The sequence below is a fragment of the Falco rusticolus genome, chromosome Z (genome assembly GCF_015220075.1).
Source record: "Falco rusticolus isolate bFalRus1 chromosome Z, bFalRus1.pri, whole genome shotgun sequence".
Lineage (NCBI taxonomy): Eukaryota > Metazoa > Chordata > Aves > Falconiformes > Falconidae > Falco > Falco rusticolus.
In genome coordinates this window covers 67,352,057-67,378,229 of record NC_051210.1, presented here as the reverse complement: position 1 = coordinate 67,378,229, position 26,173 = coordinate 67,352,057, and the positions used below count along the sequence as shown (strand labels likewise).

General features: G+C 39.7%; 1 protein-coding gene across 1 annotated transcript in view; it reads left to right on the top strand.

The window, feature by feature from the left end:
* The window catches only part of PARP8 (poly(ADP-ribose) polymerase family member 8), a 131,199-nt gene extending 106,311 nt beyond the window's left edge, over positions 1-24,888 (top strand). Inside the window, exons 17-26 of the mRNA XM_037374019.1 lie at positions 8,820-8,885; positions 10,206-10,273; positions 10,638-10,686; positions 11,475-11,587; positions 11,741-11,813; positions 13,818-13,887; positions 15,757-15,833; positions 16,752-16,821; positions 23,125-23,209; positions 23,843-24,888. Of these exons, the coding sequence (XP_037229916.1) occupies positions 8,820-8,885; positions 10,206-10,273; positions 10,638-10,686; positions 11,475-11,587; positions 11,741-11,813; positions 13,818-13,887; positions 15,757-15,833; positions 16,752-16,821; positions 23,125-23,209; positions 23,843-23,945 (774 nt within the window). The 3' untranslated portion in view covers positions 23,946-24,888. The remainder of the gene's footprint in view (positions 1-8,819; positions 8,886-10,205; positions 10,274-10,637; positions 10,687-11,474; positions 11,588-11,740; positions 11,814-13,817; positions 13,888-15,756; positions 15,834-16,751; positions 16,822-23,124; positions 23,210-23,842) is intronic.
* Positions 24,889-26,173: the final 1,285 nt, after the last annotated feature.

The window sequence follows — 26,173 nt, the reverse complement described above, 5'->3', positions numbered from 1 at the left end:
AGCTAGGATTTAGTAAGTGGATTCAAAGAAATAGTATCCAAAACCTTTTTTTTTCAACATGTAATTTAAACTTTTGTTTATTGGGGTCAATTTTAAGGAAGGTTTTATTCTTTTTCTTGTATTTCTTTCAAACCGTTTGCTCAGTTTGAATGCTTACCAAATTCACTGTGTGACTCATCACTTGAGCCTTTAAAAAGTCGATCAGCTAATTATCTTTCAGTTAACAAGCATGGGGTTGCTGTAAGGGTTGTAGCCAATTAGGAAGCCTGTGAAGTCATACCTATTTTACTTTGGTTTCTGCTTGCTTTGTGAAGGCAAAACTCTCAACTCTCAATTCTCACACTCAACATGCAATTAAAATAATTTTTTTATTTGATCATGTGATGACATTGTGACTTAAATATTCAAAATATAGGCAAAAAATGGCAGCAAGTTCAACAGCAAGTTGGGTTGATGTATATGTTGTTTTTTTAAGTTGAAAAAGAGGGAAGCACCTTGATTTATTAAAATAACATGGCCTTCCCGTACAGTGTTTATTCGTAAAACTATAATGCATTTTCTTAAAGTTTACAAATGAATTGTTAAATTAGTCAAAAATTAAAAGTAGCTTCAGAAATTGTCTTCTAGATTAGATTTTATGTGTGTTCTCAACAGCAGAAACAAGCTGTGAAAAATAAACTTGCATTTAGAAGGGGGTGTGCCCTTTGTTCAGGACTTGTGCCCTCTGTTTCAGGATTTGTTCTCCGTTAATTTAAGTATGTAAAAAGTTTTCAGAGCCTGATAACTAGTGTTAAGGCCATTTGGGTACTATGCCTGTAGTTTTAGTTTTGTACTGTTTGGTTTTAAGGCTAGCCCCTGTGAGTACCTAAAAGTCTTAGAGTTCTTCACACTTGTTTTTCAGATATTAAAAATGTTTCTATAATGGATCTTCCTCAAGAATTGACATGTATTCATAATATGAAATTATGTTGCAGTTAAAATCTGAGTTTAAAACTAACATTAATGTGTTTGGGTTTTGTTATAGGTTAAAACCAAGAACCGAAAACTAGAACAAAAATGTAATTAACTTCTTTCTCTATGTAGCCCACTGTTTGTGAACGGGAGCTCTGTGTATTTGCTTTCCAAACATTGGATGATGAATGAAGCTGCTGATGAAATTGCAACTGGGGCTCAGGTAGAATTAATCTAATGCTTATTACATGTCTGATTTTCCTAGTAGTACACAGTCTTCTCAGTCTTCCTAATACTTATTTTGACTTGTATTCCCCATATGAGTACTTTGGTAAGTATTATTATTTGTCCACTCTTACAGCTGTAATACAGTTCTATGCATTTCAAAGTGTGTTTAATGAGGTGCTTACATTGTTTTGCTTCCAGTAATTAGAGTAACCATGTTTTCTTGTTCTGTATTCATTAGATCACCTAGGTTGTTAATAGAGGCAGCCATTGTCATTTGGAGATAATTCCCATTTATTTTCACCTAATGAGCCATTACCTTCTCATGCAATTAATATCTATTTCCTGTTCATGGTGTTGGTATGCAGTATCCACTGAGCACTGCTGTTTTGGTCATTAAATAACAGTGGGAAAGTCCTTACGATGTTGCTACATAGGGTTTTTTTCCCTCTTTTTTTCAAGGCAGGAATTTAATATAAGCTTGCTTCCTGACTCCAAGTTCAGTTATGAATGTATTATAACCATATCATTGTTTCTTAAAATAAATATTTAAAATCTGTTTCCAAATCACCCTTAACCTTAGATTTCAGTAAATAGAAAAGTAAAAGATCTTATGTTTAACATCCTTGTAAGATCTTAAGTTAAAATTTACCCATACTGATGGAAAAGTGCATTCCTTTCTGATTTCCTAGATATATGTTCCCTCACTGTGCATTTACATAGTAAGCACATGGGTTTTTTGGAAAAGCAAACTTTCAGGTCACTTAACTTTAACTAGCACTAGTAGTCTGCCACTGGCAATAACTCTTTGGCTAAGTGCACGAATACTACTGTGGACATATCCTCAAAGGAAAAAACTTGCAGCAGTGTACACCAGCTGCTTCACCCGAAATATGGACTGCGGGGTCTGAACGTCAGCTTTTCATCTAATGTCTGAACCATTAGATAGCTGCATTTGCAACATCTAGCGTACAGCACTGGGATACCTGTGTAAGCTTTTAAGAAAAGGAGAGGGGTGTGTGTGATAGCCCCACCTCTTCCTCAGCCAGAAGTTTTCTGAAGACCTCAGCTATGTGTTTCTGGGGAGCTAGGGTTTTCTAATTTTTTTAATTCAGACATTACATAGTACATTACATGTACATTTAGAATCATAGAACCATAGAGTAGTTTGGGTTAGAAGGGACCTTTAAATGTCATCTAGTCCAACCCTCCTTGCAATAACCAGGGACATCTTCAACCAGATGGTTGTCAGAGCCCTGTCCAAGCTGACCTTGAATGTTTCCAGGATGGAGCATCTACCACGCCTCTAGGCAACCCATTCCACGTTTCACACCGCCCTCATTATAAAAATTTCTTCTTTATATCTAGTCTGAATCTACCTTCCTTTAGTTTAAAACCATAACCCCTTGTCCTATTGCAACAGCCTTGCTAAAAAGTCTGTCCTCATCTTTCTTATAAACTCCCTTTAGGACCGGAAAGCTGCAGTGCGATCTCCCTGAACAACCCCAACTCTCAGCCTGCGCTCATAGAAGTGCTCCATCCCCGTGATCATTTCTGTGGCCCTCCTTTGGACCCGCTCCAACAGGTCCATGTCTTCCTGTGCTGAGGACTCCAAGCTGCATGCAGTACTGCAGGTTGGGGTCTTACCGGAGCAGAGGGGCAGAATCACCTCCCTTGACCTGCCAGCCATGCTCTTCTGATGCCGCTCAGCTACGGTTGGCTTTCTGGGCTGTGAGCAACATTGCTAGTCGCTCATGCCTCTTTTTCATCCACCAGTATCCCGAGGTCCTTCTTGGCAGGGCGGCTCTTAATCCTTCATCCCCCAGCTGTTGATACAGGGAGTTGCCCCCCTTAGGTGCAGGACCTTGAACTTGGCCTTGTTGAACTTCATGAAGTTCATGGTCTACTTCTCAAACTTGTCCAGGTCACCTCTGGGTGGCAACCCATCAAGCATGTTAGCTGTGCCACTTAGTTTGGTGTCATCTGCAGACTTGCTGAGGGTGGCACTCGATCCTGCTGTCTGTGTTATCAATGAAGACATCAAACAGTACTGGTCCCGGATGGACCCTGAGGGACACCACTGATCACTGATACCCATCTGCACATTGAGCAGTTGAACACACTGTTCTCTGGATGCGGCCATCCAAACAATTCCTCATCCACCGAACAGTCTACCCATATTCATATATCTCCAATTTAGAGAGAAGGATGTTGGGGGACTGTATCAAAATCCGTACAGAAGTCTGGACAGATGATCGGTAGCTCTCCTTTGTCCCTGTAGTGTTGCTCCATCATAGAGGCCACTATGTTGGTCAGTCAGGACTTGCCCCTAGTTGAAACCATGCTGGCTGTCTTGAATCACCTCCCTGTCCTGTGCCTTATCATAGCTTCTAGGAGGATCTGTTCCATGACCTTCCCGGCACAGACGGGAGGCTGACAGGTCTGTAGTTCCTAGGGCCCTCCTTTCTACTCTTTTTAAAAATGGGTGCAATGCTGACCTTTTGCCAGTCTCCAACACTTCATCCGACTGCCATGACTTTTAAAATATGGAGTGGCTGGGCAACTGCATCAGCCAATTCCCTCAGGACTCTGCATTTCATCAGGTCCCATAGGCTTATGTGTTTTCAGATCCATAAGGGGTCATGAACCTGTCTTCTCTTACAGTGTAAGAGGGACTTTGCTCCCTTGGTACCAGTGTTGTGGACCATCCACTTGAGAGGTGTAGGAGGAAAGGTTGCCATGAAGACTGAGGCAAAAAGTTGTGGAGTACCTCAGCTGCCTTCACATCTTGTTTTACCATTTTGTCAGTCTTGTTCGTCTGGGGGGATATGCTTTCGTTGACTTTCCTTTTCTGGCTGGCATACCTGTAGAAGCTCTTTCTTACTATTCCTTACATCCTTTGCCAAGTTCAGCTCCATCTGTGCCTTGTTCTTGTCGTTCCTGACCCCATCCCTGCACAACCAGGCATCATCCCTATACTCTTCCCAGGATACCTGTCCTTGTTTCGGCCGCCTATGTATTTCCTTTCTTGCCCTTCACTTGAACAGCAGGTGTCGACTCAGCCATACCAGTCTCTTGCCTTCCTTTCCTGATTTCTTATATGTGGGGATCAAGAGCTCTTGAGCTCTATGGAAAGCACTCTTAAAGATCTGCCAGCTGTGTTCTGCTTCCTTGTCCCTGAGAAAGTTTCCAGGGGGTCCTGTTGACTAACTCCTTGAACGCTGGAAGTTTGCTTTCCTAAAATGAGGGTAAAATTGGGTACAAACTTACATGGTACATCACATGTACATTGTACGTTAGTACAAACAAGTAGTTCTTACTTCCCTTTTTAATACAGCTCACAGGAGAGGCAGTCCTGGTTAGCTCTCACTGTGTTTTATGTAGATATCACTGTTGAAGGCATATTGGAGCTTGCTCTGGATCTCTAGAGTACCTCTACATCTACAGAGCTTTGCTGTAGAGCACTGAAGCAATTACAACCTTAACGGTCCTGGAGAGAGAAGAGTTTTGTTGATTGTCGCATTGGACCTAGGTTACTAAACTTTGCTGAGTTTCACTCTAGTGATAGCATTGCACCCAGCTCACTACACGTGATCTGGCTGAGCTCGCATTCCTTGTTTGCAGAAAGAATCAACCCTTCCAGGGTTTGATCATCTGAGATATTTTAGACATTAGTTTAGGATAGAGACTCACAGCATAGACTGTCAGCACAGTGGTTATTTTCTCCACTGATTATAAAGAGAGTCTAGGCTCACTAGTAAGAGGTAGGTGTTCGCATTGTGAGTCTCTGCATTTTGTCAGATTAATCTTCCTCGAATTATTTGTGTTAGTGAGGAGCCTAAATATAGGTTCCCATTATTAGAAAGCACATCCTATTTTTTTTATGCTGTGCTTTCAGCTAGTTTCCTAAGGTATACACCTCTGCTTTGTCACTCCCAATCTTCTCATGACTCCTCCTTAGTAATATACAATTGTACTTTCTAAACTTTCAAGCCCAATTATTTTAGCCATGTAATCAAAGTGCCTGAAAATTGAATCACTGATTTGTTGACAGTTCAGATGCCCTGTAGAGAGCCTCTGGAGAGAGAGAAAGGCACCGAGAGGCTGATGTCATAAGAGGGAATTGTCATCAGCAAGTGTCATCTTGTCCTCCTTGGAAATATTTATCCTTACTTAGGTACTTCAGTGCCTACTGTTAAGGAGAAGGCATTCAGGCCCAACTATAAGACATTCACTAGATTCACAGCACTTGTTATTACCAAGAAGTGCATACATAAGTCTATTGAGGTTTGTATTAGACTCACCTCCCAGTTTAAGTTGCTCTGCTCTCCATCAGCTCAAAGCAGATCTCAGGGGAAATCAAGGGTTTAAGTAAGCCTTCTATGTATGTTTTCCCCCATGTGAGCAATGTGCAGGTACATGGTAAAATAATAGAGGATCAACAGTTGGTTTAAAGGAGGGCTTTGGGCAGTGTTCTTGAATTTTAAGATGAAGTCCTCCTGCAAATTGTAAGCAAGACAACTTTGAGTCACTGTATTAATAGATTTGAGACTCAAAGAATTCTTCCCTAACAATGTTTGTGACTGGAAGCTAAAAAGCACTTCTGAGCAGCAGAGTGTATGACTCAGGCTCAATTTCATGCCATACATTTATGCAGTTGCAGGCCTGTTGCCTGACCTGGCTGTGGATGCGGACTCCTGGTCTCCTTTCCAATGCTAATGTAGATGCCCTATTTTGAAACATTTATCACACTTAAGGGTATTATAAACTGGAAGTAATCAGAGCACCATGGAGAAGGGATCATTATTTAAATAACTTTACTTTTCAATATGTGAGATATTTGGTAACTGGAGCTAACAGGTATTTTTAAAATGATAGAGGAAATTGTCCCATTCATGTTAAAGGACAGGGGAGGGGAGTGGTAACAGTATGAATCACCGCAGCACAGCTCCTTTCCCCCTTCATCATGGTTCTTATTTTCATTCTGCTTCTTTAGAGGACTATCAATTTTTTTTTCCTTCAATGATCAGATACAATGGCATATATAAAACTTACAGAACAGCTTGAGCTGTGAGATGGGGTCTGATCCATGTGTAGTTGTGTGAGGAACCAGGGATGCCTACTAACTACAACATCTCAGCTTTTCCTTTCTTCTTTCATAGAAAAGTCTATTTTGACACAGGAATGTTTTCAGAAGGCACAGAAAAATGGGGAAATGAGCTAACTGGCAGCAATTTTAGGTAGCAACTTTGGATTTCATTATGAGCTGGGTTTAAGTTTCACAGGTGCCAGAAAGCTGCATTCTCTCTGGTTTGTGATTGCTGTATTCTATTTTTAACCTCTGAATTATGAATTTTGAAAGAAAATACAGAAATCTGTTGCTGAATTGTATATGTGCCTGTATGCACACATGTGAATACATGCCTGTGTACACATTACATGCATGATCTTATGATGATCTTGGAAATCATAGATATTCAAAGCCATGTTGTCATTTTGTGCAACAGTAGAAGAGCATCCCCAGTGTGAGCCATGTAAATGACTGTTGTATCACTGCACTGTTCTGGCTTTGCAGAAGTAATGTTTACAGGTGTTTCTATGATTGCAGTCTTGGGAGAACAGCAGGCACTGGTACAGATTTCACAAATCCTTGCCGCGTTCTTGAGCACACTTTTCACTGGCATCTACTGTACAGAGATACACAGATCCAGCACACTTCATTTCCCTAGAGAATTAATTAATCCACGAATTAGCACATGTGCACAAGAGAAGCAGGTTGCAAGCAATGCATTTGACATAATACTCTAGGACCAGTATCTGGTCCTACTTATGCACCTGGAATAATGTACCAGTGCTGCATGTGAAGCTTGTTGAGGTCAATGGAAAAATTCCAGTCCTAAACTATGTCCTGTGTATACACAGTTTTGGGTAATATAGGTAACAATGAATATGGTATTACTGTATGTGTAAAAAAGCAGACTGGAATATAATATGAAAGTATTATATTGAATAAATACTTTTCTTTCTCTCTAGGTGGTTGACTCTTAGTATCCATGTGTCGGCTGCACTGGAGTCACCTAGGAAGGTTGTCATTTTTGAGCCATATCCTTCTGGTTGTTGATCCTAATGATCCTCAGATGCTGGCCTTTAACCCCAGGGTAAGTAGTTCCTTTCTTTATGTCATAGCTTGGTTTTAGTCATGCATGAGATTTCAAACCAAAGCCTTCTTCTTAAGGAGTCTCCTTTACTATAAGCAATACAGCTCCAGAATGTAACTTCTGTAGCTCTTAAAATTGTCTGAGAAGGTATTTGAGTATAAAGTGTAAGTTGCATTCGAAGTTATGTTGAAGCCAAGAAATTCTTTTAGGGTACAAATTCTAGATGCAGAATGTTATATTCTTAGTGTCTTTGCCTCAGTGTACACGTTGGACACAAAGAGAAAGATGTCCTTTGGGAGGTGTGGACCATATAAAGCAGGGCATGTTCAGTCCATCTTTTTATTCTTAAAGTGGTCATTGCTGTCTTCTCATTTTCTCTTTTGCAAGCAAGTATGTCCTTAATTTCATCAAATGTTGACATAATAGTCAAGTTTTGTGCAAGCATCAATTTTGAAGTAAAGAATTGTGTTTGCACTACTTGCTCCTCAGGCTGCAAATACTGACTCTCAGGGAAGCCCTCAAGAAGCCATGAACATCTCACTTGAACCATCCCCAAGGACATAAGTGAGAACTTTGGATGTCCTGCATTGGGATGCATTTCCCTCTGTCTGAGCAAAGGCCAGTTCACAGTGGTTCTTCTTTAGGAAGGGGCGAGTATGTTCTGTAGCATGTGGGAAGAAAGACTTGCCTGGAGTTGCTTGGAAGGGGGCTGATGAGGAGATGCCTAGTCCAGTGGCTGAGCAAGGTGGGAGTTTGAGGCAGATGAGGGAATATGAAAGAGGGTCACACTAGAAGAGGAATGGAGAGAGCTACTAGGATGGCAGGCCCACGTCCCCCTCCCAGATTCTTCCCAGCATGGGCAAGGTGAAAGCCCATGGGCAGAAGTTGGCAAGACCCAAAGATGGGGAACAGTAAAGCTTCTGAAGGTGACATGACATGTGGAGCTGCTGAAGCATGGTCTGTTAAGCTCATCTACTCAGAAAAAGTGGAGCCATCTGCTAGCGGTTCCCAAGCAGAAGGTAGGCAAGGATCAGGCTGAGGCAGAGGGACAGCTGAAGGACCTCTGATGTTCTGTAGAGCTGTTAGCAAAGTAAACACATCTGTTTATTTAGCATTTTATTTAAAAATCTATTTGGTCACTGCATTATTTAACTTAGTAGCATGCTGTCCAAATAACTGTCAGAACATGTGTTTACTTACAAATGTTTTTTTAAAAAGTAAGCTGGTTTTTTGAGTGTGTTGGAGATTCCAGTGAAATTCAAATAAAAACCATTGTGATAATATTTTTTCAGGGAATTTTCCTGGACTATGAATGAGAGATCTGTGTAAGCTGAAAGGAGTTTGTTGGTTAGGAATATTTGAAAGGATTGGTTTGCTGAACGTTTGTCCTTGCTTTGGTTTTATACACGCTGAAGGGATTCAGTTTTTTGTAGTGCCAAAGACTAATATTCTTTTGACTTATTTGCTTATTTTATGCCACATCAGAAGAAAAATTATGACCGAGTCATGAAAGCATTGGACAGTATCACTTCTATTAGAGAGATGACACAGGTGAGTTTAAAAATCTTTATCTAACTTAATTGCTATTTCTAGAACTATGAAGATGATTGTGTTGCTTGCCTGTGATGGGTGGGGAAGTCAATAGTATGACCTCTTTCCTATAGCGCTGTGATGATATTAAAATATGTGTTAAAAATAACAAACCTAGAGTGTCCATAATGGCAGTCAAATAAAAGTGATGAAGTAGAACTCGGATCTTTTGAAGTTTAAATAAGAGATAATAACAGCAGAATGGGACATTGGAATGAGATAATCACCAACTGCTGCATTTCTGGAAATATCAAAGCCAACCTGGGTCTTCTATTTCCAAAGCAAAAGAAATTGATTTAGTGACAGTGTTCTGAATTATAGTTTTATTTCTATTATAGCAAAACACTTGACCAGCTAAGTATGGTTGGGAACTTGGAAGGCTGGGTCTCTTGGGATTACTACCACATCATTTCTCAATGTACACAGTGGGACAGAATCTGATAGCCATACTTAGGTTTATTGTTACACCTCCTTTCCCAAACAGCCTAGCTAATTATAACTGATTATTGAAATCTCTTCCATGTACCTTGCTTTTCCAACTGCTATGTAACCTCACAGCAATTTATAAATCTTACTTTATATGTATTTGTAAGGTACTTCGGTGTTCTGGAATGGCAAATGTATAGAGAGGAGTAAAGTAAATGGAAAATTAAAATTCACATATTTGTTATTAAATGTAAGATCTTGTAAACATTAAAAAAATCATGTATTTCTGTTACATAATACATCTTTTTAAAAGAAAAATAACCACGATTTTACTTTTTTTTTTTAATGCTAATATAATTCTTGGACTGAAGAGTTTTAAAGGGATGCTTTACACTGTGATTGAAATCAAGAAAGGTTTTCAAAGGTGTTATAAACTGATACAGGATTTTACTTTACCATTTTATACCATGAAACAGTTAAGAAGAATAGAGGGGATTATCTTCTGGTATTTTGACTTAATTTTGTGAAGTTCCAGTCCAACTGCTTAATTCAAGAGCTGAACGTAAATAGGTATCTTCTGCTGTTCTCCCTGAGATCACCAATGTTTGCTGTAATGTAGTCATTTTGATGCTAATTATATGGTTATTATTTTACTCCGGGGAAAATAATTGCTATATTAATTCTTGTTGTCAAAACACATTTATAACTGTACAACACTAAATGTCAGTAAAACTGTGATTTACGCCTAATAATGAGTCCCATGTATTTGTTTTAATAGATGAAAATGTGGGCAATGTAACATACAAAATTTAACCTTACAATTCAGAAATAAAACCCTTAATTACTCTTTTCTAGGCACCTTACTTGGAAATAAAGAAGCAGATGGATAAACAAGACCCACTTGCACATCCTCTTCTACAATGGTATAAAATTGACTCACATGAGATGATAATTAATAAAATACCAAGTTTAGTGAGTAATTACTTCACCAGAATAATTTGATGTAAGCTCACCCTAAGAATTAGCCTCACAGTTAATATTTGCAACTGCAGATGTTTCTGGACTGTTTCTGAACCTCTTTTGGGCCCTCTGAAAACACTGGAAAGATTCCAGCTTACTTGTACAGCCTCTGATCTCATTTTCTAGTTAAGGTTTAGTCTGCTTCCGTTCAGTAGGTTTAAAGGCCTGCAGCTGGGTGCTTTGTGGTGGCCATTCATAACACATTTTTAAGAAGAAAAGTTCTGTTTGGTTACCATGTCTACTACATCTAACTGTTTCTTATTTTAGGGTTATTTCCAGTAATAGATCGCATATTGTGAAGCTACCAGTGAATAGGGTAAGTGTCTGCAGGTTCTTTCTTATTTTGTCATTTTTCGTGGCTTGTATTAGCATTTTAGGTGGGAGTGTCCTAGCCAAACGTAGATGCCTCCATTCAGACTAATCATGTGGACTCCACTAATAAGCAGTGGAGAGAAGTAGGCGGTTTCAGGTCATGACTCATAGAATCATGTTGTGAATATGTAAAATAGATCGAAGAAATAATGGTCATAAAAAGGTATTTGAAGCGAGTAGTTCAAATACAAGTGTCTACCTTGTAGTCACCTGAAGTTGAGTATAACTTCACTATTTGTTTTGTTACCATGTAGAATACTAGATACAGAATGGTTCAGAAAGCAGTGCACCCAAACACAGTGTATGAGAAGATTCACTTATAAGTACACCTTAAAAAGAGTGTAGCTCTTGAATTTTAGAGGGATGGCACTGAGGTTCATTTCTGAGTATGTGTGCCTCTGATTGTATGGTTAAGGGCATAGTAATCTGCAACCTTTCAAATCTGAGCTTTTATTCAAAGCCAGCTCTGATCACAATACCATGATGCAATGGTTCATATTAGACTGAAATCTGTTTCAGAAACTTCCATATGTTTCATAAACTGAAAGATATTTTTACTAATTGATTCAAGTAAAACCCATGGTAATGAGACCAATTTCAACTTAGTTCATGTAGGTATTTAGGTGCAGTCATGTACTGAGCAAAACAGCAGGGCATCTTAACTGCCATTATGGAAATACAATGCTCTTGTTAATCTCCTTCTTTTCACTTGTGTACTGTTACATTTTACAGCAACTCAAGTTTATGCACACTCCCCACCAGTTCCTACTTCTCAGCAGTCCACCAGCCAAAGAATCCAATTTCCGAGCTGCTAAAAATCTCTACGGAAGTACCTTTGCATTTCAGTAAGTTCATATATTCATATTAATCAAAGGTTATCAAAATGCCTTACTATTTTTTTGGTTTTGCCACTTGAGCTTTACAGTTTTGAATTTACTGTTTGAAAGGATTGCTCATTTTGCATTTTACACTATGGCTTTTCTTTTTCCTATCTTCAGTGGTTCACACATTGAAAATTGGCATTCCATCCTGAGGAACGGCTTAGTTGTTGCTTCCAATACGAGGCTGCAGGTAAATAGTAGACTAAATAGACTTTAGCTAACCTGTGCATGCTTGATTACATATTAACTTAGGCAGGTTTTCAGGGGGTGTGGGTCTGGTTGTCATATAGGTGGAAAAAAGGATTGATTTCAAATACCCTCTTGGAAAAGTTACTTTTCTGATGCAATTAAAATAAAATAATGTGTCTGCTAAAATGGCTAGAAAATCCTATTGCTGGGATCAGTGTTTCAGTTTTACACTGAAGAGCAGCACCTCCAGGAGGCTTAGCTCAGTACTGTGTAAAAGCAGTTTGGGGATTAAAATTTAGAGATACATAAACTATCTCCATGTAATAGGATCCAAGAATATGCTAGATTTACAGGAACTGGGTTTACAGCATCTCTTCTCTAGTTTCTTTGGGAATGGAAATGTGAGTGTACTGGCAAGGAGAGAGCTATTGCAAACTTTATTTTCTCAGACTGAATCATCAGGACACCGCTATTGCAGAGCAAAGTAGGCAGCGCCAGAGGGGTTGAGGAGCTGTAACTTCAGAGTATTTTGGCACCACGGTTTTCACAGCCCTTCCCCAGACCTATGTCCATGATACCTTGGAAGAGGATCCCAGCATGTTAAGGATTGGGGTGTAGTAGACACTGAAAAAAAGCAAATGGGAATCTCTGCTGTTCCTCTTAATTGTTTGAGTATTTTTATTAGTATATTTGGGAGATACTTGGAGGAAGGCAGGATTTACACACCAAAAATCACCAAAGTAAACCCCTTTGTTTATGCTTATTATTTTGTTGAAAGTTGAGATACTGGGAATAGGAGGAAACAGTAAAGCCCAATTTTATACAAGTCATCATTTTTAGATCTCTCACACACCTAAGGCATATCCTGATCCAAATTCATGCTATTTACCCCAGTACCAACCAGTCAGGAAAACTTATCTACTCACCAAGGATCCTATACAACCTTGTAGGATCTGAAGGAGTGAAAGCATGTTTGCATTTTCCTGTGAGAGCTCTGGCACATCACAGAGACAATGTAAATACCATTGGGTCAAAGGAAAGAAAGAAAGGCAAGCATGACTGTGAAGCCCAGTGGTCATAACATCTACCTACATAGGAGATGCTCTAGGTTCTTATTTGTGTTCCAACAAGTACTTGGTGTGGTTTTTTTCTTTAAAGGCTTTTCCACATAAAGCAGTCAGTCCCTGGTGGAGAAGTGAAACCCACACTTCACCCTTTCCAGACAAGAAAATGAGTGCAGGGCTAATAAAAAGCACTCGTTTTTGTTGCATAGCCCAAGCTTCATGACATGGAACAGTGATGCTGGTGAAGAAGAGTCTTTCCTTTCCTCTGTTCTTTTCAGACAGCTTTGTGGCTAAAGCACAGTCCTGCAGTCATGGGATTTGCATGTCTGAATTCGCTTAGGCGAAAGCTTGATTGAACCCATTCCTCCAGTGACTAAATTTTTCTATAGCATATGACCAGTGTCATCACCATCTCTTTATTTCTTACATTAAAGAAAACAAAAGCAGCTGTTGCTGTGTTGATTCACAGAGGCTGGCTTAGGCTGTGCTTTCTGACAAAGTTTTGATGTGAGACACATGCTGAGCTTGCTCAGCCTTGTTAAGGCTGAGGTGGTTTTGGCCATGTGCAGAAGCACTGTCTATAGGCATCCTCCATGTTAATGTTAGATTTAGAATCACAGAATCAATTAGGTCGGAAAAGACCTTTGATATCATCAAGTCCAACCATTAAAAATAGTTTTAAAAACAGAAAGTGCAATTTTATTTATAAATACGATGTAAAAATATGTTTAGGGTTTTGAACATGGTTTCCAGAATATACAGTATTTTAGTTGTATTTGCACAATATGATTATTTTAAAGGCTTCTTTGAACACCGTTTATTACCAGGTAATAAATTAGTGCAGTGGGGCAGATGCTTATTTGCATTACAGCCTGCTCCTGTTGTTTTTGTTTTGTCCAGATAACCAAACTAATGCTTAACAATACTCTGCTTTTTTTCAGCTCCATGGTGCGATGTTTGGAAGTGGAATCTACCTTAGTCCATTGTCAAGCATATCATTTGGTTACTCAGGTGATATTTATAAATCACTCTAAAGTTGGAGAAATGTAGGGGGTATCTTAGTTTACTGCTTGTCTTACTAGCTTCACTGTTTAGAATTTTACTTTATTATTTACTGTATTAAAATTTAGCTTTGTTGACCAAGATTTCATTCATCCAAAGGAGAGAAAATCTGAATTCCCTTATTAAATACCTGGGTGATTAGTATCTTGAAACTGATTGAAGTAAATAGTTGATAATAAGCTAATACTAGATGCTGTGTGTAATGGGGCAGGTCTTGATTATGCAGTGAAAATCCAGCTTTGTGATTGTGATTTTTTGTCAATATCTGCCTAAGTCCACCTAAGGATGGACTGACTATCTGGATTCATGGGCTTTTATGACCTGATCTGACAAAACAAATATTCACCTATAGGCACATTCAGCTGTGTATATTTAAGAGTATTCCCAGGTATTGCCAGGTCGGGATTACATAGAAAGTAAAGGACAATGTGTTTATTTTAGCATGAGAAGGGGAAGGAACATAATCTGTCCCTCTAGTAAATCCAAAAGCAGAGTTTTCCATATAAAAATTAAATCATACATAGAGGCATAATAGAAAGAAGATACACCAATGTGTATAGTAAGAAATGTAAGAAATTTTTAAATATAGTGACTTTTTCCTTTCAGTATGTTTTATTTACCATTTCCTCACATAGGAACATGCTGGTACAGTTGAATGTGTGGTTTTGTGCATGTAGATAATTCTGAGAGTTTTAGTTGTGCTTTCTGATTTTCAGTATTTTTAGGTGATGTCACAGTTCATTTTAAGAGCTTAGCATTTTTTACTACTATTTGTTGAATTTCAATATCAATAATCTCTAAATGCACTTTTAGCTTTTCAAAGATCATGTATGTATGGAAGCTTTTTAGGACTCACTGGAAGTGCAGGTTGAACTATCATTATCTAAGAAAATTCCCTTCTTTTTGGACAACGCTGCTTTGTCAGCTTCATTGTGTTTTTTTCTTATCTCTCTAAGTTTCTTGGTCCCTTCCATCCAGTCTCCTCCAGAAAGGAGGCCTGTGTTCCTAGAAGTATGTAATAATTGATGCCGATAACAACCATGGAGGAGTCTTACACTCCCTGTTTCTTCAGAGAGTTAAACTTCCCCATAATACAGTCTGTATTTGCAAATTGCCAAGAATATGCAAATGTGATGTGATGCAAAATCCAGAATGTGATACTGGAAAGGCAAGGAAGACTGTAGTAGCATACAATACAGGAATTTTAATAAAACCAACATGATGAATATAAAAGAAATCTAAGGCACAAATGTAGGTGTTTAGATTTCCTAGATGGAAGTTGGATCCAGTGTGGCTGACAACTAATTTAATTCTTTTACGTGTAGATAAATTAATTAAACCAAGGTAGACTTCAAATCTTAAAATAAATTAACAACTCCTAAAAATTAATTAGACTTTTAGAAAGTCTCAATGAAGTGTTAAAGGTTAATATCTGAAGTTCTTTCTCTCATGATTTCACTGTCCCACAGACAGTTAATCAATCTGTGTTAATTCAGCCTGAATAGGGTCAGTTACACTCCAGACATGCTGGCATGCAGCTCTGTTAAGCACCCACCTAAGGGCATTCTTCAGCTCAGTTAGGTGACGTTTAAGGTCAAGTTTACCTGCTTTTGCACCTACTTAATGCTAACTTGGCTTTCTTAAAGTCTTTGCAATACAATGTAGTTGTACTGGTAGTTAGGATGAAACTGAAATACTGTATGACAAAGTTAACTAGCTGAGATACCCACTGTGCCACCTGTTTCATTCTCCATACTTAACTTCGCTTATTATGGTATTTATATGCCAGAGTGTCTTATTTAATCTTAATATTCCTAGGGATGAACAAGAAGCAGCAGAAGGTGTCAGCTAAAGATGAACCAGCTTCAGGCAGTAAGGGCAGTAATACATCACAGGTACAGTACATCAGCCATCTCTGGAAGATTTATGGCTTTATGCTTGGGAACTTGATAGCTGAAAAGGAGGTAATACTCCCTTTGTGAAAGCTAACAGTTTTATTTTATTGACAGAAATCAACAACTTCAGGGATTGCAAACATCAAATGCAGCCCAACTCCTTTTAGTAACAATTTACAGAGTGTACTGGAGGTCTTGTGCCCTTCTTTTCCAAGCAGCAGCATTTAGGAAAAGAATGAAAATTAAATACAGATTGCATTATGACCACTTAGCCATCCATTGCTTTCTCAGTTCTAGACTTGCAGAAGAATGATGCAAAAGGAATTGAGAGTGATTATTGCTGGAAAACAATCAGCATTTCATTTATAGCAAGTCAGTTTTTCATGGTTTTTACCTATTAAACTTTTGCTTTATCTGAAGCAAACTCATAGCATATATGTGTAGGACTGAATTTTGAGAAGGAGATCTTAGATCTGTGTCTATAGTTGGCATGTAGAAACTACAGAATAATCTGGCTTTGGAGAGGAATCGGTACGTAACAGCAGAAGCCCTAAGAAAAGGGAAGGCCAGTAAAATATCACGGTAGTGGTCAAAGAACTGGTGGACAAATTCACCTTTTTTTTTTCTGCTATCAATTTGGTTTTCAGTAACAGTCTGGTATTTCTAACAATATTATTCATTCTGTAATAATTAGGAACTTGTCTTTCTGGGTAAAGGAGTTGAAATCCCTCCTACAGTAATCCCAACAAATAATATGTGGTTTTAGAAATTCTGTAACATATAGAAATGTTTTAGAAAGACTGCCTCTATCATTGTTCCTTAATAAACCACTGAAAATAACAGCCCTCTCCTTTGTTACTTTTTTACTCAGCTTGTCTTACTGCACTAATTAATTTTTCTTATGTTTTTACATCTCAGTCACAGAAGAAAGGACAACAGTCACAATTTTTGCAAAGCCGTAACTTAAAATGTATAGCCTTATGTGAAGGTAAGCTGAAAGCCCTTGAAAAACTGTTTTAGTCATGGACACAGTGTTACTGGATGCAAGCCAGTGAGACCTTTAGGTCCAGTATTGGTTGTTTTTAGGTAAGAGACTACTGGTAGGGGTACAACTACTTGCTTTTAATAGCTGACCTGTGTATTTCAGAGTGGGTTGGGTTGGAACCAACCTTAAAGATCATCTTGTTCCAACCTCCTGCCATGGGATGCCAGGGACACCTTCCACTAGATGAGGTTGCTCAAAGGCTCATCCAGCCTGGCCTTGAACAGTTCCAGGGATGGGGCATCTGCCTCTCTGGGCAACCTGTTCTAGTGTTTCACCACTCACATCGTAAAAAACTTCTTCCGTATATCTAGTCTGAATCTACCCTCCTTTAGTTTGAAGCTATTAGCTTTTGACCTGTTGGTACAGGCTCTACTGAAAGGTCTGTCCCTGTCTTGCTTATAAGCCCCCTTTAGGTAGTGGAAGGCTGCAATGAGGTCTCCCTGGAGCCATCTCTTCTTCAGGCTGATCAACCCTAACTCTCTCAACCTGTGTTCATAGGAGAGGCATTCCAGGCCTCTGATCATCTTTGTGGCCCTCCTCTGGACTTGCTTCAACAGGTTCATGTCCTTCATATGTTGGAGGCCCCAGAGCTAGATGCAGTACTCCAAGTGGGGTCACAGGAGTAGAGTAGAGGGGGAGAATCACCTCCCTCAGCCTTCCAGTAACACTTCTTTTGATGCAGCCCAGCATACAGTTGGCTTTCTGGGCTGCAAGCACACATTGCCAGGTCATGTTGAGCTTCTTGTCCACCAGCACCCCCAAGTCCTCCTCAGGGCTTCGGTCAATCATTCTCTGCCCAGCCTGTATTTGTGGTTGGGACTACCACAGTGGTGCAGGACCTTGCACTTGGCCTTGTTCAAGTTCATGAGGTCTGCATGGGCCCACATCTCAAGCCTGTCAAGTCCCTCTGGGTGGCATCCCTTCCCTCCAGCGTATTGACTGCACCACATAGCTTGGTGTCATCAGCAAACTTGCTGAGGGTGCACTCAATCCCAGGGTCCATGTTGCCAGCAAAGATGTTAAACAGTGCCAGTCCCCATACCGACCCCTGAGGGACGCCACTTGTCACTGGTCTCCACTTGGACATTGAACCATTGACTGCAACTCTTTGAATGCAACCATCCAGTGAATTCCTTATCAACCAAGTGGTCCATCCATCAAATCCATGTCTAGTTTAGAAACAAGGATGTCATGCAGGGCAGTGTCAAATGCTTTGTACAAGTCCAGGCAAATGACATCAGTTGCTCTTCCCTCATCCACCAATGTTGTAACCCCATCATGGAAGGCCACCAAGTTTCTCAGGCACTGTTTACCCTTGGTGAAGCCATGTTGGCTGTCACTAGTCACCTCATTATTTTCCATGTGCCTTAGCGTAGTTTCCCAGAGGATCTGCTCCATGATCTTGCTGGGCAAAGGGGTGAGAGTGATAGGCCTGTAGTTCCCTGAGCCTTCCTTGTTTCCCTTTTTAAAATGGGTGTTACATTTCCCCTTTTCCAGTCAGTGGGAACTTCACTGGACTTCCACAACTTCTCAAATATGATACATCCTGGCTCAGCCACTTCATCCACCAGTTCCCTCAGGACCCTTGGATGCATCTCATCAGGTCCCATGGACTTGTGTACCTTCAGGTCCCTTAGATGATCTTATACCCGATCTTCTCCTACAAGCAAGCAATTCTTCATTCTCCCGGTCCCTGCCTTTGTATTGTGTGACTTGGGTGGTGTGGCTGGACCACTTGACGGTGAAGACTGAGGCTAAAATGTTGTTAAGTACCTCATCCTTCTCCAGGTACCAGGTAACCAGGTCTCCTGTTTCCTTCTGAAGAGGGTCCATGTTTTCACTAGTCTTCCTTGTATCATCAGTGTACCTAGAGAGGTTCTTCTTGTTGCCCTTGACATCCCTGGCCAGATTTAATTCTGTCAGGGCTTTAGCTCTCCTAACCTGATCCCTGACTGCTTGGACAATTTCTCTGTATTCTTCACAGGTTACCTGTCCTTTCTTCCATCCTCTGTAGGCTTCCTTTTTGTGTTAAACTTGTCCAGGAGCTTCTTGTTCATTCATGCACGCTGTCTGGTGTTTCTGCTTGACTTCCTCTTTGTTGAGATGCATTGCTTCTGAGTTTGGAGGAGGTGACCCTTGAGTATTATCCTTTCTTGGGTCCCTCTTCCCTCCAGAGCTTTATCCCATGGTATTCTACCAAGCAGATTCCTGAAGAGGCCGAAATCTGCTCTCCTGAAGTCCAGGTAGCAACTTTGCTGTGTCCCCTCCTTGCTGTCGTAAGGATCTTGAACTGCACCATTTCATGGTCACTGCAGCCAAGGCCACTGCAGCCAAGGCTGCCCTTGAGCTTCACATTCCCCACCAGCCCCTCCTTGCTGGTGAGAGCAAGACCCAGCGTAGCACCTCTCCTTATTGGCTCATCTGTGACTTGGAGAAAGAAGTTATCATCAACACATTCCATGAACTTTATGGATAGCTTATGCCCTGTTGTCTTGTTTCTTCAACAGACAACAGGCTGGCTGAAGTCCTCCATGAGGACCAGGGCTTGTGAACATAAAGCTGCTCCTGTCTGTCAACAGAGTGCTTCTTTCACCTGGTCTTCCTGGTTAGGTGGCCTGTAGCAGACCCCCACTACAATGTCACTTGTCCCTGCCTTCCCTTTAATGTTGACCTATAAGCTCTCAGTCAGGTTCTTATCCATTCCCATGCTCAGCTTCATGAACCCCAGCTGGTCATTGACATAGAGGGCAACACCTCCTTGTCATTGTCATCATTCAGAACATTTCCCGCTTTGAACAAAAATCTGTAACACGTGCTGATTTTTCATGAAATAATCATATGCACATAGTGACTGGTTCTCTTGTCTGCCTTTCAAATGTGATCATATTCCTAAGCCATCAAAATAACCCAAGTCATGGTCTTTATTTTCTTGCAAGCTCTTGATAAATGCATTAAACACCTAAAAGTCAGAAAAAACAACTTTCCTATTGAATTTCCAAATAATTTTCACTGTTCAGGCAAATACACTGTTCATCTGGAAACCAGTCTGTTCTCTGATTGCTTCAGAAATCTTGTGAAGTTAAAATCCAGCGCATAAGAGTACAATCATTCTTGAAAGTCATGGCTGTTGTTTTAATAACTAATGAAACCTCAGCAGGTTTTGAGAATAAAAAATTATGAAATTTGAATAAGAATTGTACTAGTAATTGGTAATTAGTCTCATTGACCAAACAAAAAGAAATTATGTTAAACTCAGTTTACCTTTCATTTAGAGCACTTTTTTATTTTTAAAAGTAAAAATTAAGACAGACAGTGGAAAATACATTATTTCAAAATGGAATCTTTAAGCAATATGGGCTATTTTTTAATATATGTGTTTTTGAGAATGTTCAAGTGAAATATTTAGTATGATTAAGGACTTGACAGTCAACATGAAAATGCTATTAAATCTGGAAGAAAAAACCACAGATTTAATTCCAAATCTTTCAGAAAAAGATATGAAATGAATCTAGGGTTGACTAGAATTTACTTGGCCTTTAGTGCCTGATGTTTCTAAATAGAAATCACATTTTTCACAAGGACTTTTTCATCCATGTTGTTCTTTCCCCACACTTATTATGGAGCATCCTTTTTAAGGGTGAATTTTAAATATTTGGAAAAATATATTTTACATTATTACTATTCACTTCATTTTTCTGTGAGGTGAGGGGAGGTTGTTAATGTAGATTTTTAATTAATTACAATTAAATTAATTACAACAGATAAATGTCTGTTTAATATTTCAATTCTTGGAAGAAATGCTATAAAAATTGAATAAGCATTTATTCATGGTAGTGTTAGAATAGCATAGAATAGTATATTTCAGATGGAAAGGACCTAGTCCAACTGCCCCACCACTTCAGGGCACTTCAGAGTTAAAGCATGTTACTAAGGGGATTGTCCAAACGACTCCTTAACACTGACAGGTTTGGGGCATCGACCACCTCTCTAGGAAGCCTGTTCCAGGGTTTGACCACCCTCCTGGCAAAGAAATGCTTCTTAATGTTCCGTCTGAGCCTCCCCTGGCGCAGCTTTGAACCCTTCTCGCGTGTCCGTCAGCGGATCCCAGGCAGAAGGGATCAGCACCTCCCTCCCCACGCCCCCTCCCCAGGAAGCTGCAGAGAGCAGCGAGGTCGCCCCTCAGCCCCCTTTGCTCCAAACCAGACGAGCCCAGAGCCTCAGCCGCCCCGCGCAGGCCATGCCTTCCCGCCCTCCCACCAGCGCTGTTGCCCTCCTCTGGGCGCCTTCGAGGACCTTCACACCCTTCTGAAATGGCGGGGCCCAGCACCGCGCACAGCACGCGGGGTGAGGCCGCACCGGCGCTGGATGCGGTGGGATAATCACCTCTTTGGCCGGCCGGCTATGCCGTGTTCAATCCCCCCCAGATGCGGTTTGCCCTCCTGGCTGCCCGGGCGCACCGCTGACTCGTGTTGAGCCTTCATGCACCAGATCCCTTTCTGTGGGGCTGGTGCCCAGCCACTCCTCTCACAGTTTAATCTTGTCCCCAGCATTACTCTGTCCTGCGTACAGAATCCAGCATTTGGACTTATCATCGAAATCGGGAATCAAACTTAACACCAATGCAGTATTAAGAAGCAGGCACTCCTTTATTGCAGCACTGGGTGCTCAGTGGCATCTCCACAGATCAAGCACACCAGTGTAGTTTTTACCGTTACATTTATACACAAAATTACAAGGTCGTACACGCCCAATTAAAATGATTAGTTAGTAATTTGCATATAATTATAACATTTACTGTGTCATCCTTTTCTGTTACTACACTTGCTCAGGGGAAGGGTCTTCACCTGGGCAAGGGTTGTCTTCACCTGTGGGCATTATTTTTATTATTATAACAAAGATAGTTCACTTCAGGACACCTTAAAAATTAGTTTTGTTGCCAAGTAGGAAGGCTGGATATCAGCCTTGCCAAGCTGTCCAATAACTCATCCTATACACAATAGAACCTGGGTGCTCTGGTTATGGTCTCGAGAGTAAAGACTAAGGCTATTATGTTCTATAGCATAGGGAGTTCCAAGTAACAGTCTCAGATAACGAGCAGTACAGTGATTCATATGTCATTGGTTAATAAGTGCAAACGTAATTCCAACATGGGGGTTAATTCCTTAAAGTCAAAATGCTCTTATAACTAGCTGTTACATAAAAACAAAATATAGAAAGATTCAGTAAAATTTTAAGATAATCTGCAACAGACTTGTTAAACTTTGTCCCACATGTCCCAATAGTCCAGTCTGTCTAGATCCCTCTGTAAGGCCCCTCATCCCTCGAGTCAAGAGCATCTCCCAGCTGGGTATCATCAGCAAACTTGCTAATGCTGCATTCAACTCCCACATCCAGGTCTTGGATAACAATACTGAACAGAGCTGGCCCTAGAATTGAGCCCCGAGGAACAGCGCTGGTGGCTGGTCGTCAGCCAGATGCAGCCCCATTCTCTGCAAACCTTTGAGCTCTGCCCCTCAGCCAGCTCTTCACCCAGTACACTGTGAAGCCGCTCATCCCACAGCTGGACAATTTGTCCAGGGGGATGCTATTTAAAGACATTTATAGAAATCTTTTAAAATACAGATTGATAGTATAGCTTCTACCAGGCAATAAAAAGGTTTCTTTCCTCTTTTGTCCTCAGTCTGGTGACAAACAACCTATCATCTAATACACTGTTGTTTTCTAAACATTGAGCAAGTTTTGTCAAGTTTCATGATCCCTTTAAGTCATAATTGCTGTGCTTAATTTTTAAAAATATTTAGTAGTATTGCAAATCCCAAATTTGTCATATCTCATTTCCAGGCTTTATTTTTAATGTCTCATTTTTGGCTCAGCCATCATCAGTCACAAATACCTCTTTTCCAATGGCTAGTTAGTTAATTCAGATCCTCCTAAACTGCCCTATGGCCATTTAAAAACAGGTTTTAATAAATATACTTTTTTATTTTTCATTCCAATTAGCAACTGACTCCCATACATCAGGCATCTGTGTTTTCTGGAAAATATAACATATTTTGGAAACAAGCATCTTGTTCATCTCCCTGTTTGCACTAGCAGCAACTCAAAGTGTACACCACAGCACAGACGTGCAGTGGAAAACTACACATTCCAAGAAGGCTATTTAAAGTGTATTAAAAAGCTAATTGTTTAAAGCAATATTTTCCAGGCATGTTTTCATCCCTATGAAATATATTCTTTCCCTGATAGTGATAACCTCATCAGATCTGCACAAACATGGAGAGATATGGGTAGTTCCCAATACGGACCACGTGTGTACAAGATTTTTCTTTGTGTGAGTACAAAGCTACTTTTAACATTCAACTTCTGTTCATCCTAGACATTTTTCCGTTGTTCCCCCCTATAGCTGTAATTGAAGTAGATAAAAGATGTTTATTCCTAATTCTTTCCAGTGTCACTTCTTTTTTTATCTTTCTCTGTACTTACTTTTGTTAGGAAATGTATGCATAAGCTAGAGACAAAGGTTTAGTTGCAGTTTTGTTAAAGAACAAATGAATGAAGAGTTAGTGATTTTTCCCACTGTACAGCATTAGCTTATATTACAGTAAGTCTATCCATGTATCATAGAATATAATTTCTATTTGTCTGTATGTTCTAAAGCTGAGGAATTCACTAAAGACTTCCTTGTCTATGACATGAATATTTCCACTCTCACTTATGACTTGTCCCCTTTGGGTCCTAGTGGCTTATTCAGCCTCAGGGTTTCAATGACAATGGCAGTTTACCATCCTTCATTTCTACAGATTTTAGGATCTGCGTGTAATGGTGAAGTGCAGAAGAGCCTTTTAATAGAAACATGTTAACATATGGAATAAGCACTCTTGGTTATTGAATGAAACAGTTTTGGATGTTTTTAGGTAGATTAATCAAACTCTAATTTGATTTTATTTTCTGTACTTCTTTTTAGTTATGAAGATGGTCAAGTGGGTGATACAAGTATAAATACACAGGAACCAAGCATTCATAAAGAGATTCTTCGAGTCATTGGCAATCAAACTGCTACTGGTTAAAAGGACCACTCTTATTTAATTGATGCGATTTGGAAGCCTTCCTCAGTCTCAAAGCTGGATTTTGAACTGAAGAAGATGCAAAAAACTAATTTATTATTATTATTCCAAGCAAATTAACCCTTTGAATACTTACTGTTTTCTTACTTAGTATTTCTTATCTTATCAAAATACCAGAGATGGTATGAATTAGCAACTGTAGGGGTGCAAAGTCTATTAATATACTACAATTAATAACAATTAAACAGGCATTTGGGATGCTCACAATAAACAGACTTTAAAAAGGAGTTTTGTGCTCATATTTTTATATTAAACTTCAATTGGAGGTTTTAGTACTGTATACTGGTATTTTAAATTTAGAATGAGTGAATTATAAGTGAGAGGAAAGATTTTGTAGCAGAGCACCTGTACTATGCAGGATACTCTGCAATAAGTAAAATTTGCTCATATTTAAACACAATAAAAAGTTGTCTGGAACATGTCAAAGGGATTGGTTACCTGCAGCTATCTTTAATTAATTTTATTTTACACAAATTCAGCTAGGATTTAGTCAAAGGTTAAAACAACAATTTTTTTTCGTTTAATGAGTGAAACAAAGCAAAAAGTAATGAATGCAGTGGTGAATGTTTAGTTTTCTTTATCTTCTCTGGAAACACTGTCTTATCCATTAAGCTGCTCAGTTGCATTTTTGAATTATAGAATCCTAGAAGACATCTGGAAATCCTGAAGCTGTTAACTTCCTTTTTAAAAATGTGGGGTTTATATACTAGATTTTACAGTTTCTCTAGATTAACAAGGTTCTTTAATGTTTTCATCTTAACTTCAGTGAAACTGCTCTGTTGTTAAATTTAGCCATATATTTTAAAGTATGTGCTGAATTCAGGCTTTTACATGAGTGAGATGATTGTTGGTATATCAGAAAATACAAAAAAAATGCAAAATTTTACTGACGTGTCTCTGGTGAAATATTTTTATCAATTTATTCTTAAGGGAAAATAGACCAACTCAAATCTCTCTGTCCTTTAAATTAACAGCTTTTTTTTCCAAGTGAGTGTGATTGCAATACAGGCAGGGAAGGCCCCAGTCTCCAAGGCATAAAGCATATCATGTGCCATGATGAGTGCCCTTAGTGACCCTCATGGCAGGTGCCCCGAAGTATCACTCACACCCTGGAATATGGAGACCAGTTCAACTTGCCCACCTGTGCAACTGTTACAAGCCACCTCAGAAAGTAAAAATAGATTGAACCCTCTAGTATTTTATTTTCATAATAAAGATATGGAAGCACCAAATAACAGCACAACAGAGCACAGGCGTGTTTGGTTCTTGTAAATAGAAATGCGTTAGGTATGCTGTAATGGGTGATTCTTTCTTTCTAGTTCAAGCTACACTCCCTTACTACTTGCTGCAACTGAAGTGCCCTACAAGTAAAATAGTGTTGTTGGGCCTAGGAGCACATACTTAGAGATGTATTCTAGCATTTCAGGGTTATTAGCTGGGGATTTCAGTTTTTCTGGGTTCACATCCAGACTTGTAAAGCCAGTCCTGTTTGCAAATCCCTGTTTTGCTATTGAATTTCTGTTGACTTTCACCCCCATTTGGTGGACCCCCTAACTTGAGAATCACTACTAATTGTTACTGGGACACGGGTTAAATTCTGGAAACAAAGTGTATTCCTGAAATCTGTCTGTCTACTAAAGGACTGCCTTACGTTGTATAACTACACAAAATCAGCATAATTCAGAATTGGAGCTGAAACTCCGGAATGACCATCTCTCTATAATTTGTCCTGCCTTATGTGTCTGAATTACTACGTTTTATACAACAAAAAGAAATTAGGAAGCAAGTCCACAAAGATACCTATCCTATGTTGACTTGCTGGGCTGATAGTTCACCACTCTGGGAAGCCTTCTCAAAAAATTAGGAGAAAAAAAAGATGACCATAAGTGAACGGGAGAAGCCAAGTAAGCAGTCATCTTCCCTGTCCCCTCAAGCTGCAGCAGGGTCACAAGTGAACCCCTTGAAGGAAAAAAACCTAGAATGTAGCTATGGCAGCAAGTCAGCCATGGTTTGCACGGTGGGATCATGACACTGGCCATGCATGGTGCCATCATAAGTACCACTGGAAAGGGGCCCCCCTTTCTCTGCCAAATTTTAAGACTGCTGAGAGGTTTGTTTTAAATGGATGAGCAGGAGGAAAGGACAGCGTGAAGGAAAGCAGGGATCTGAGG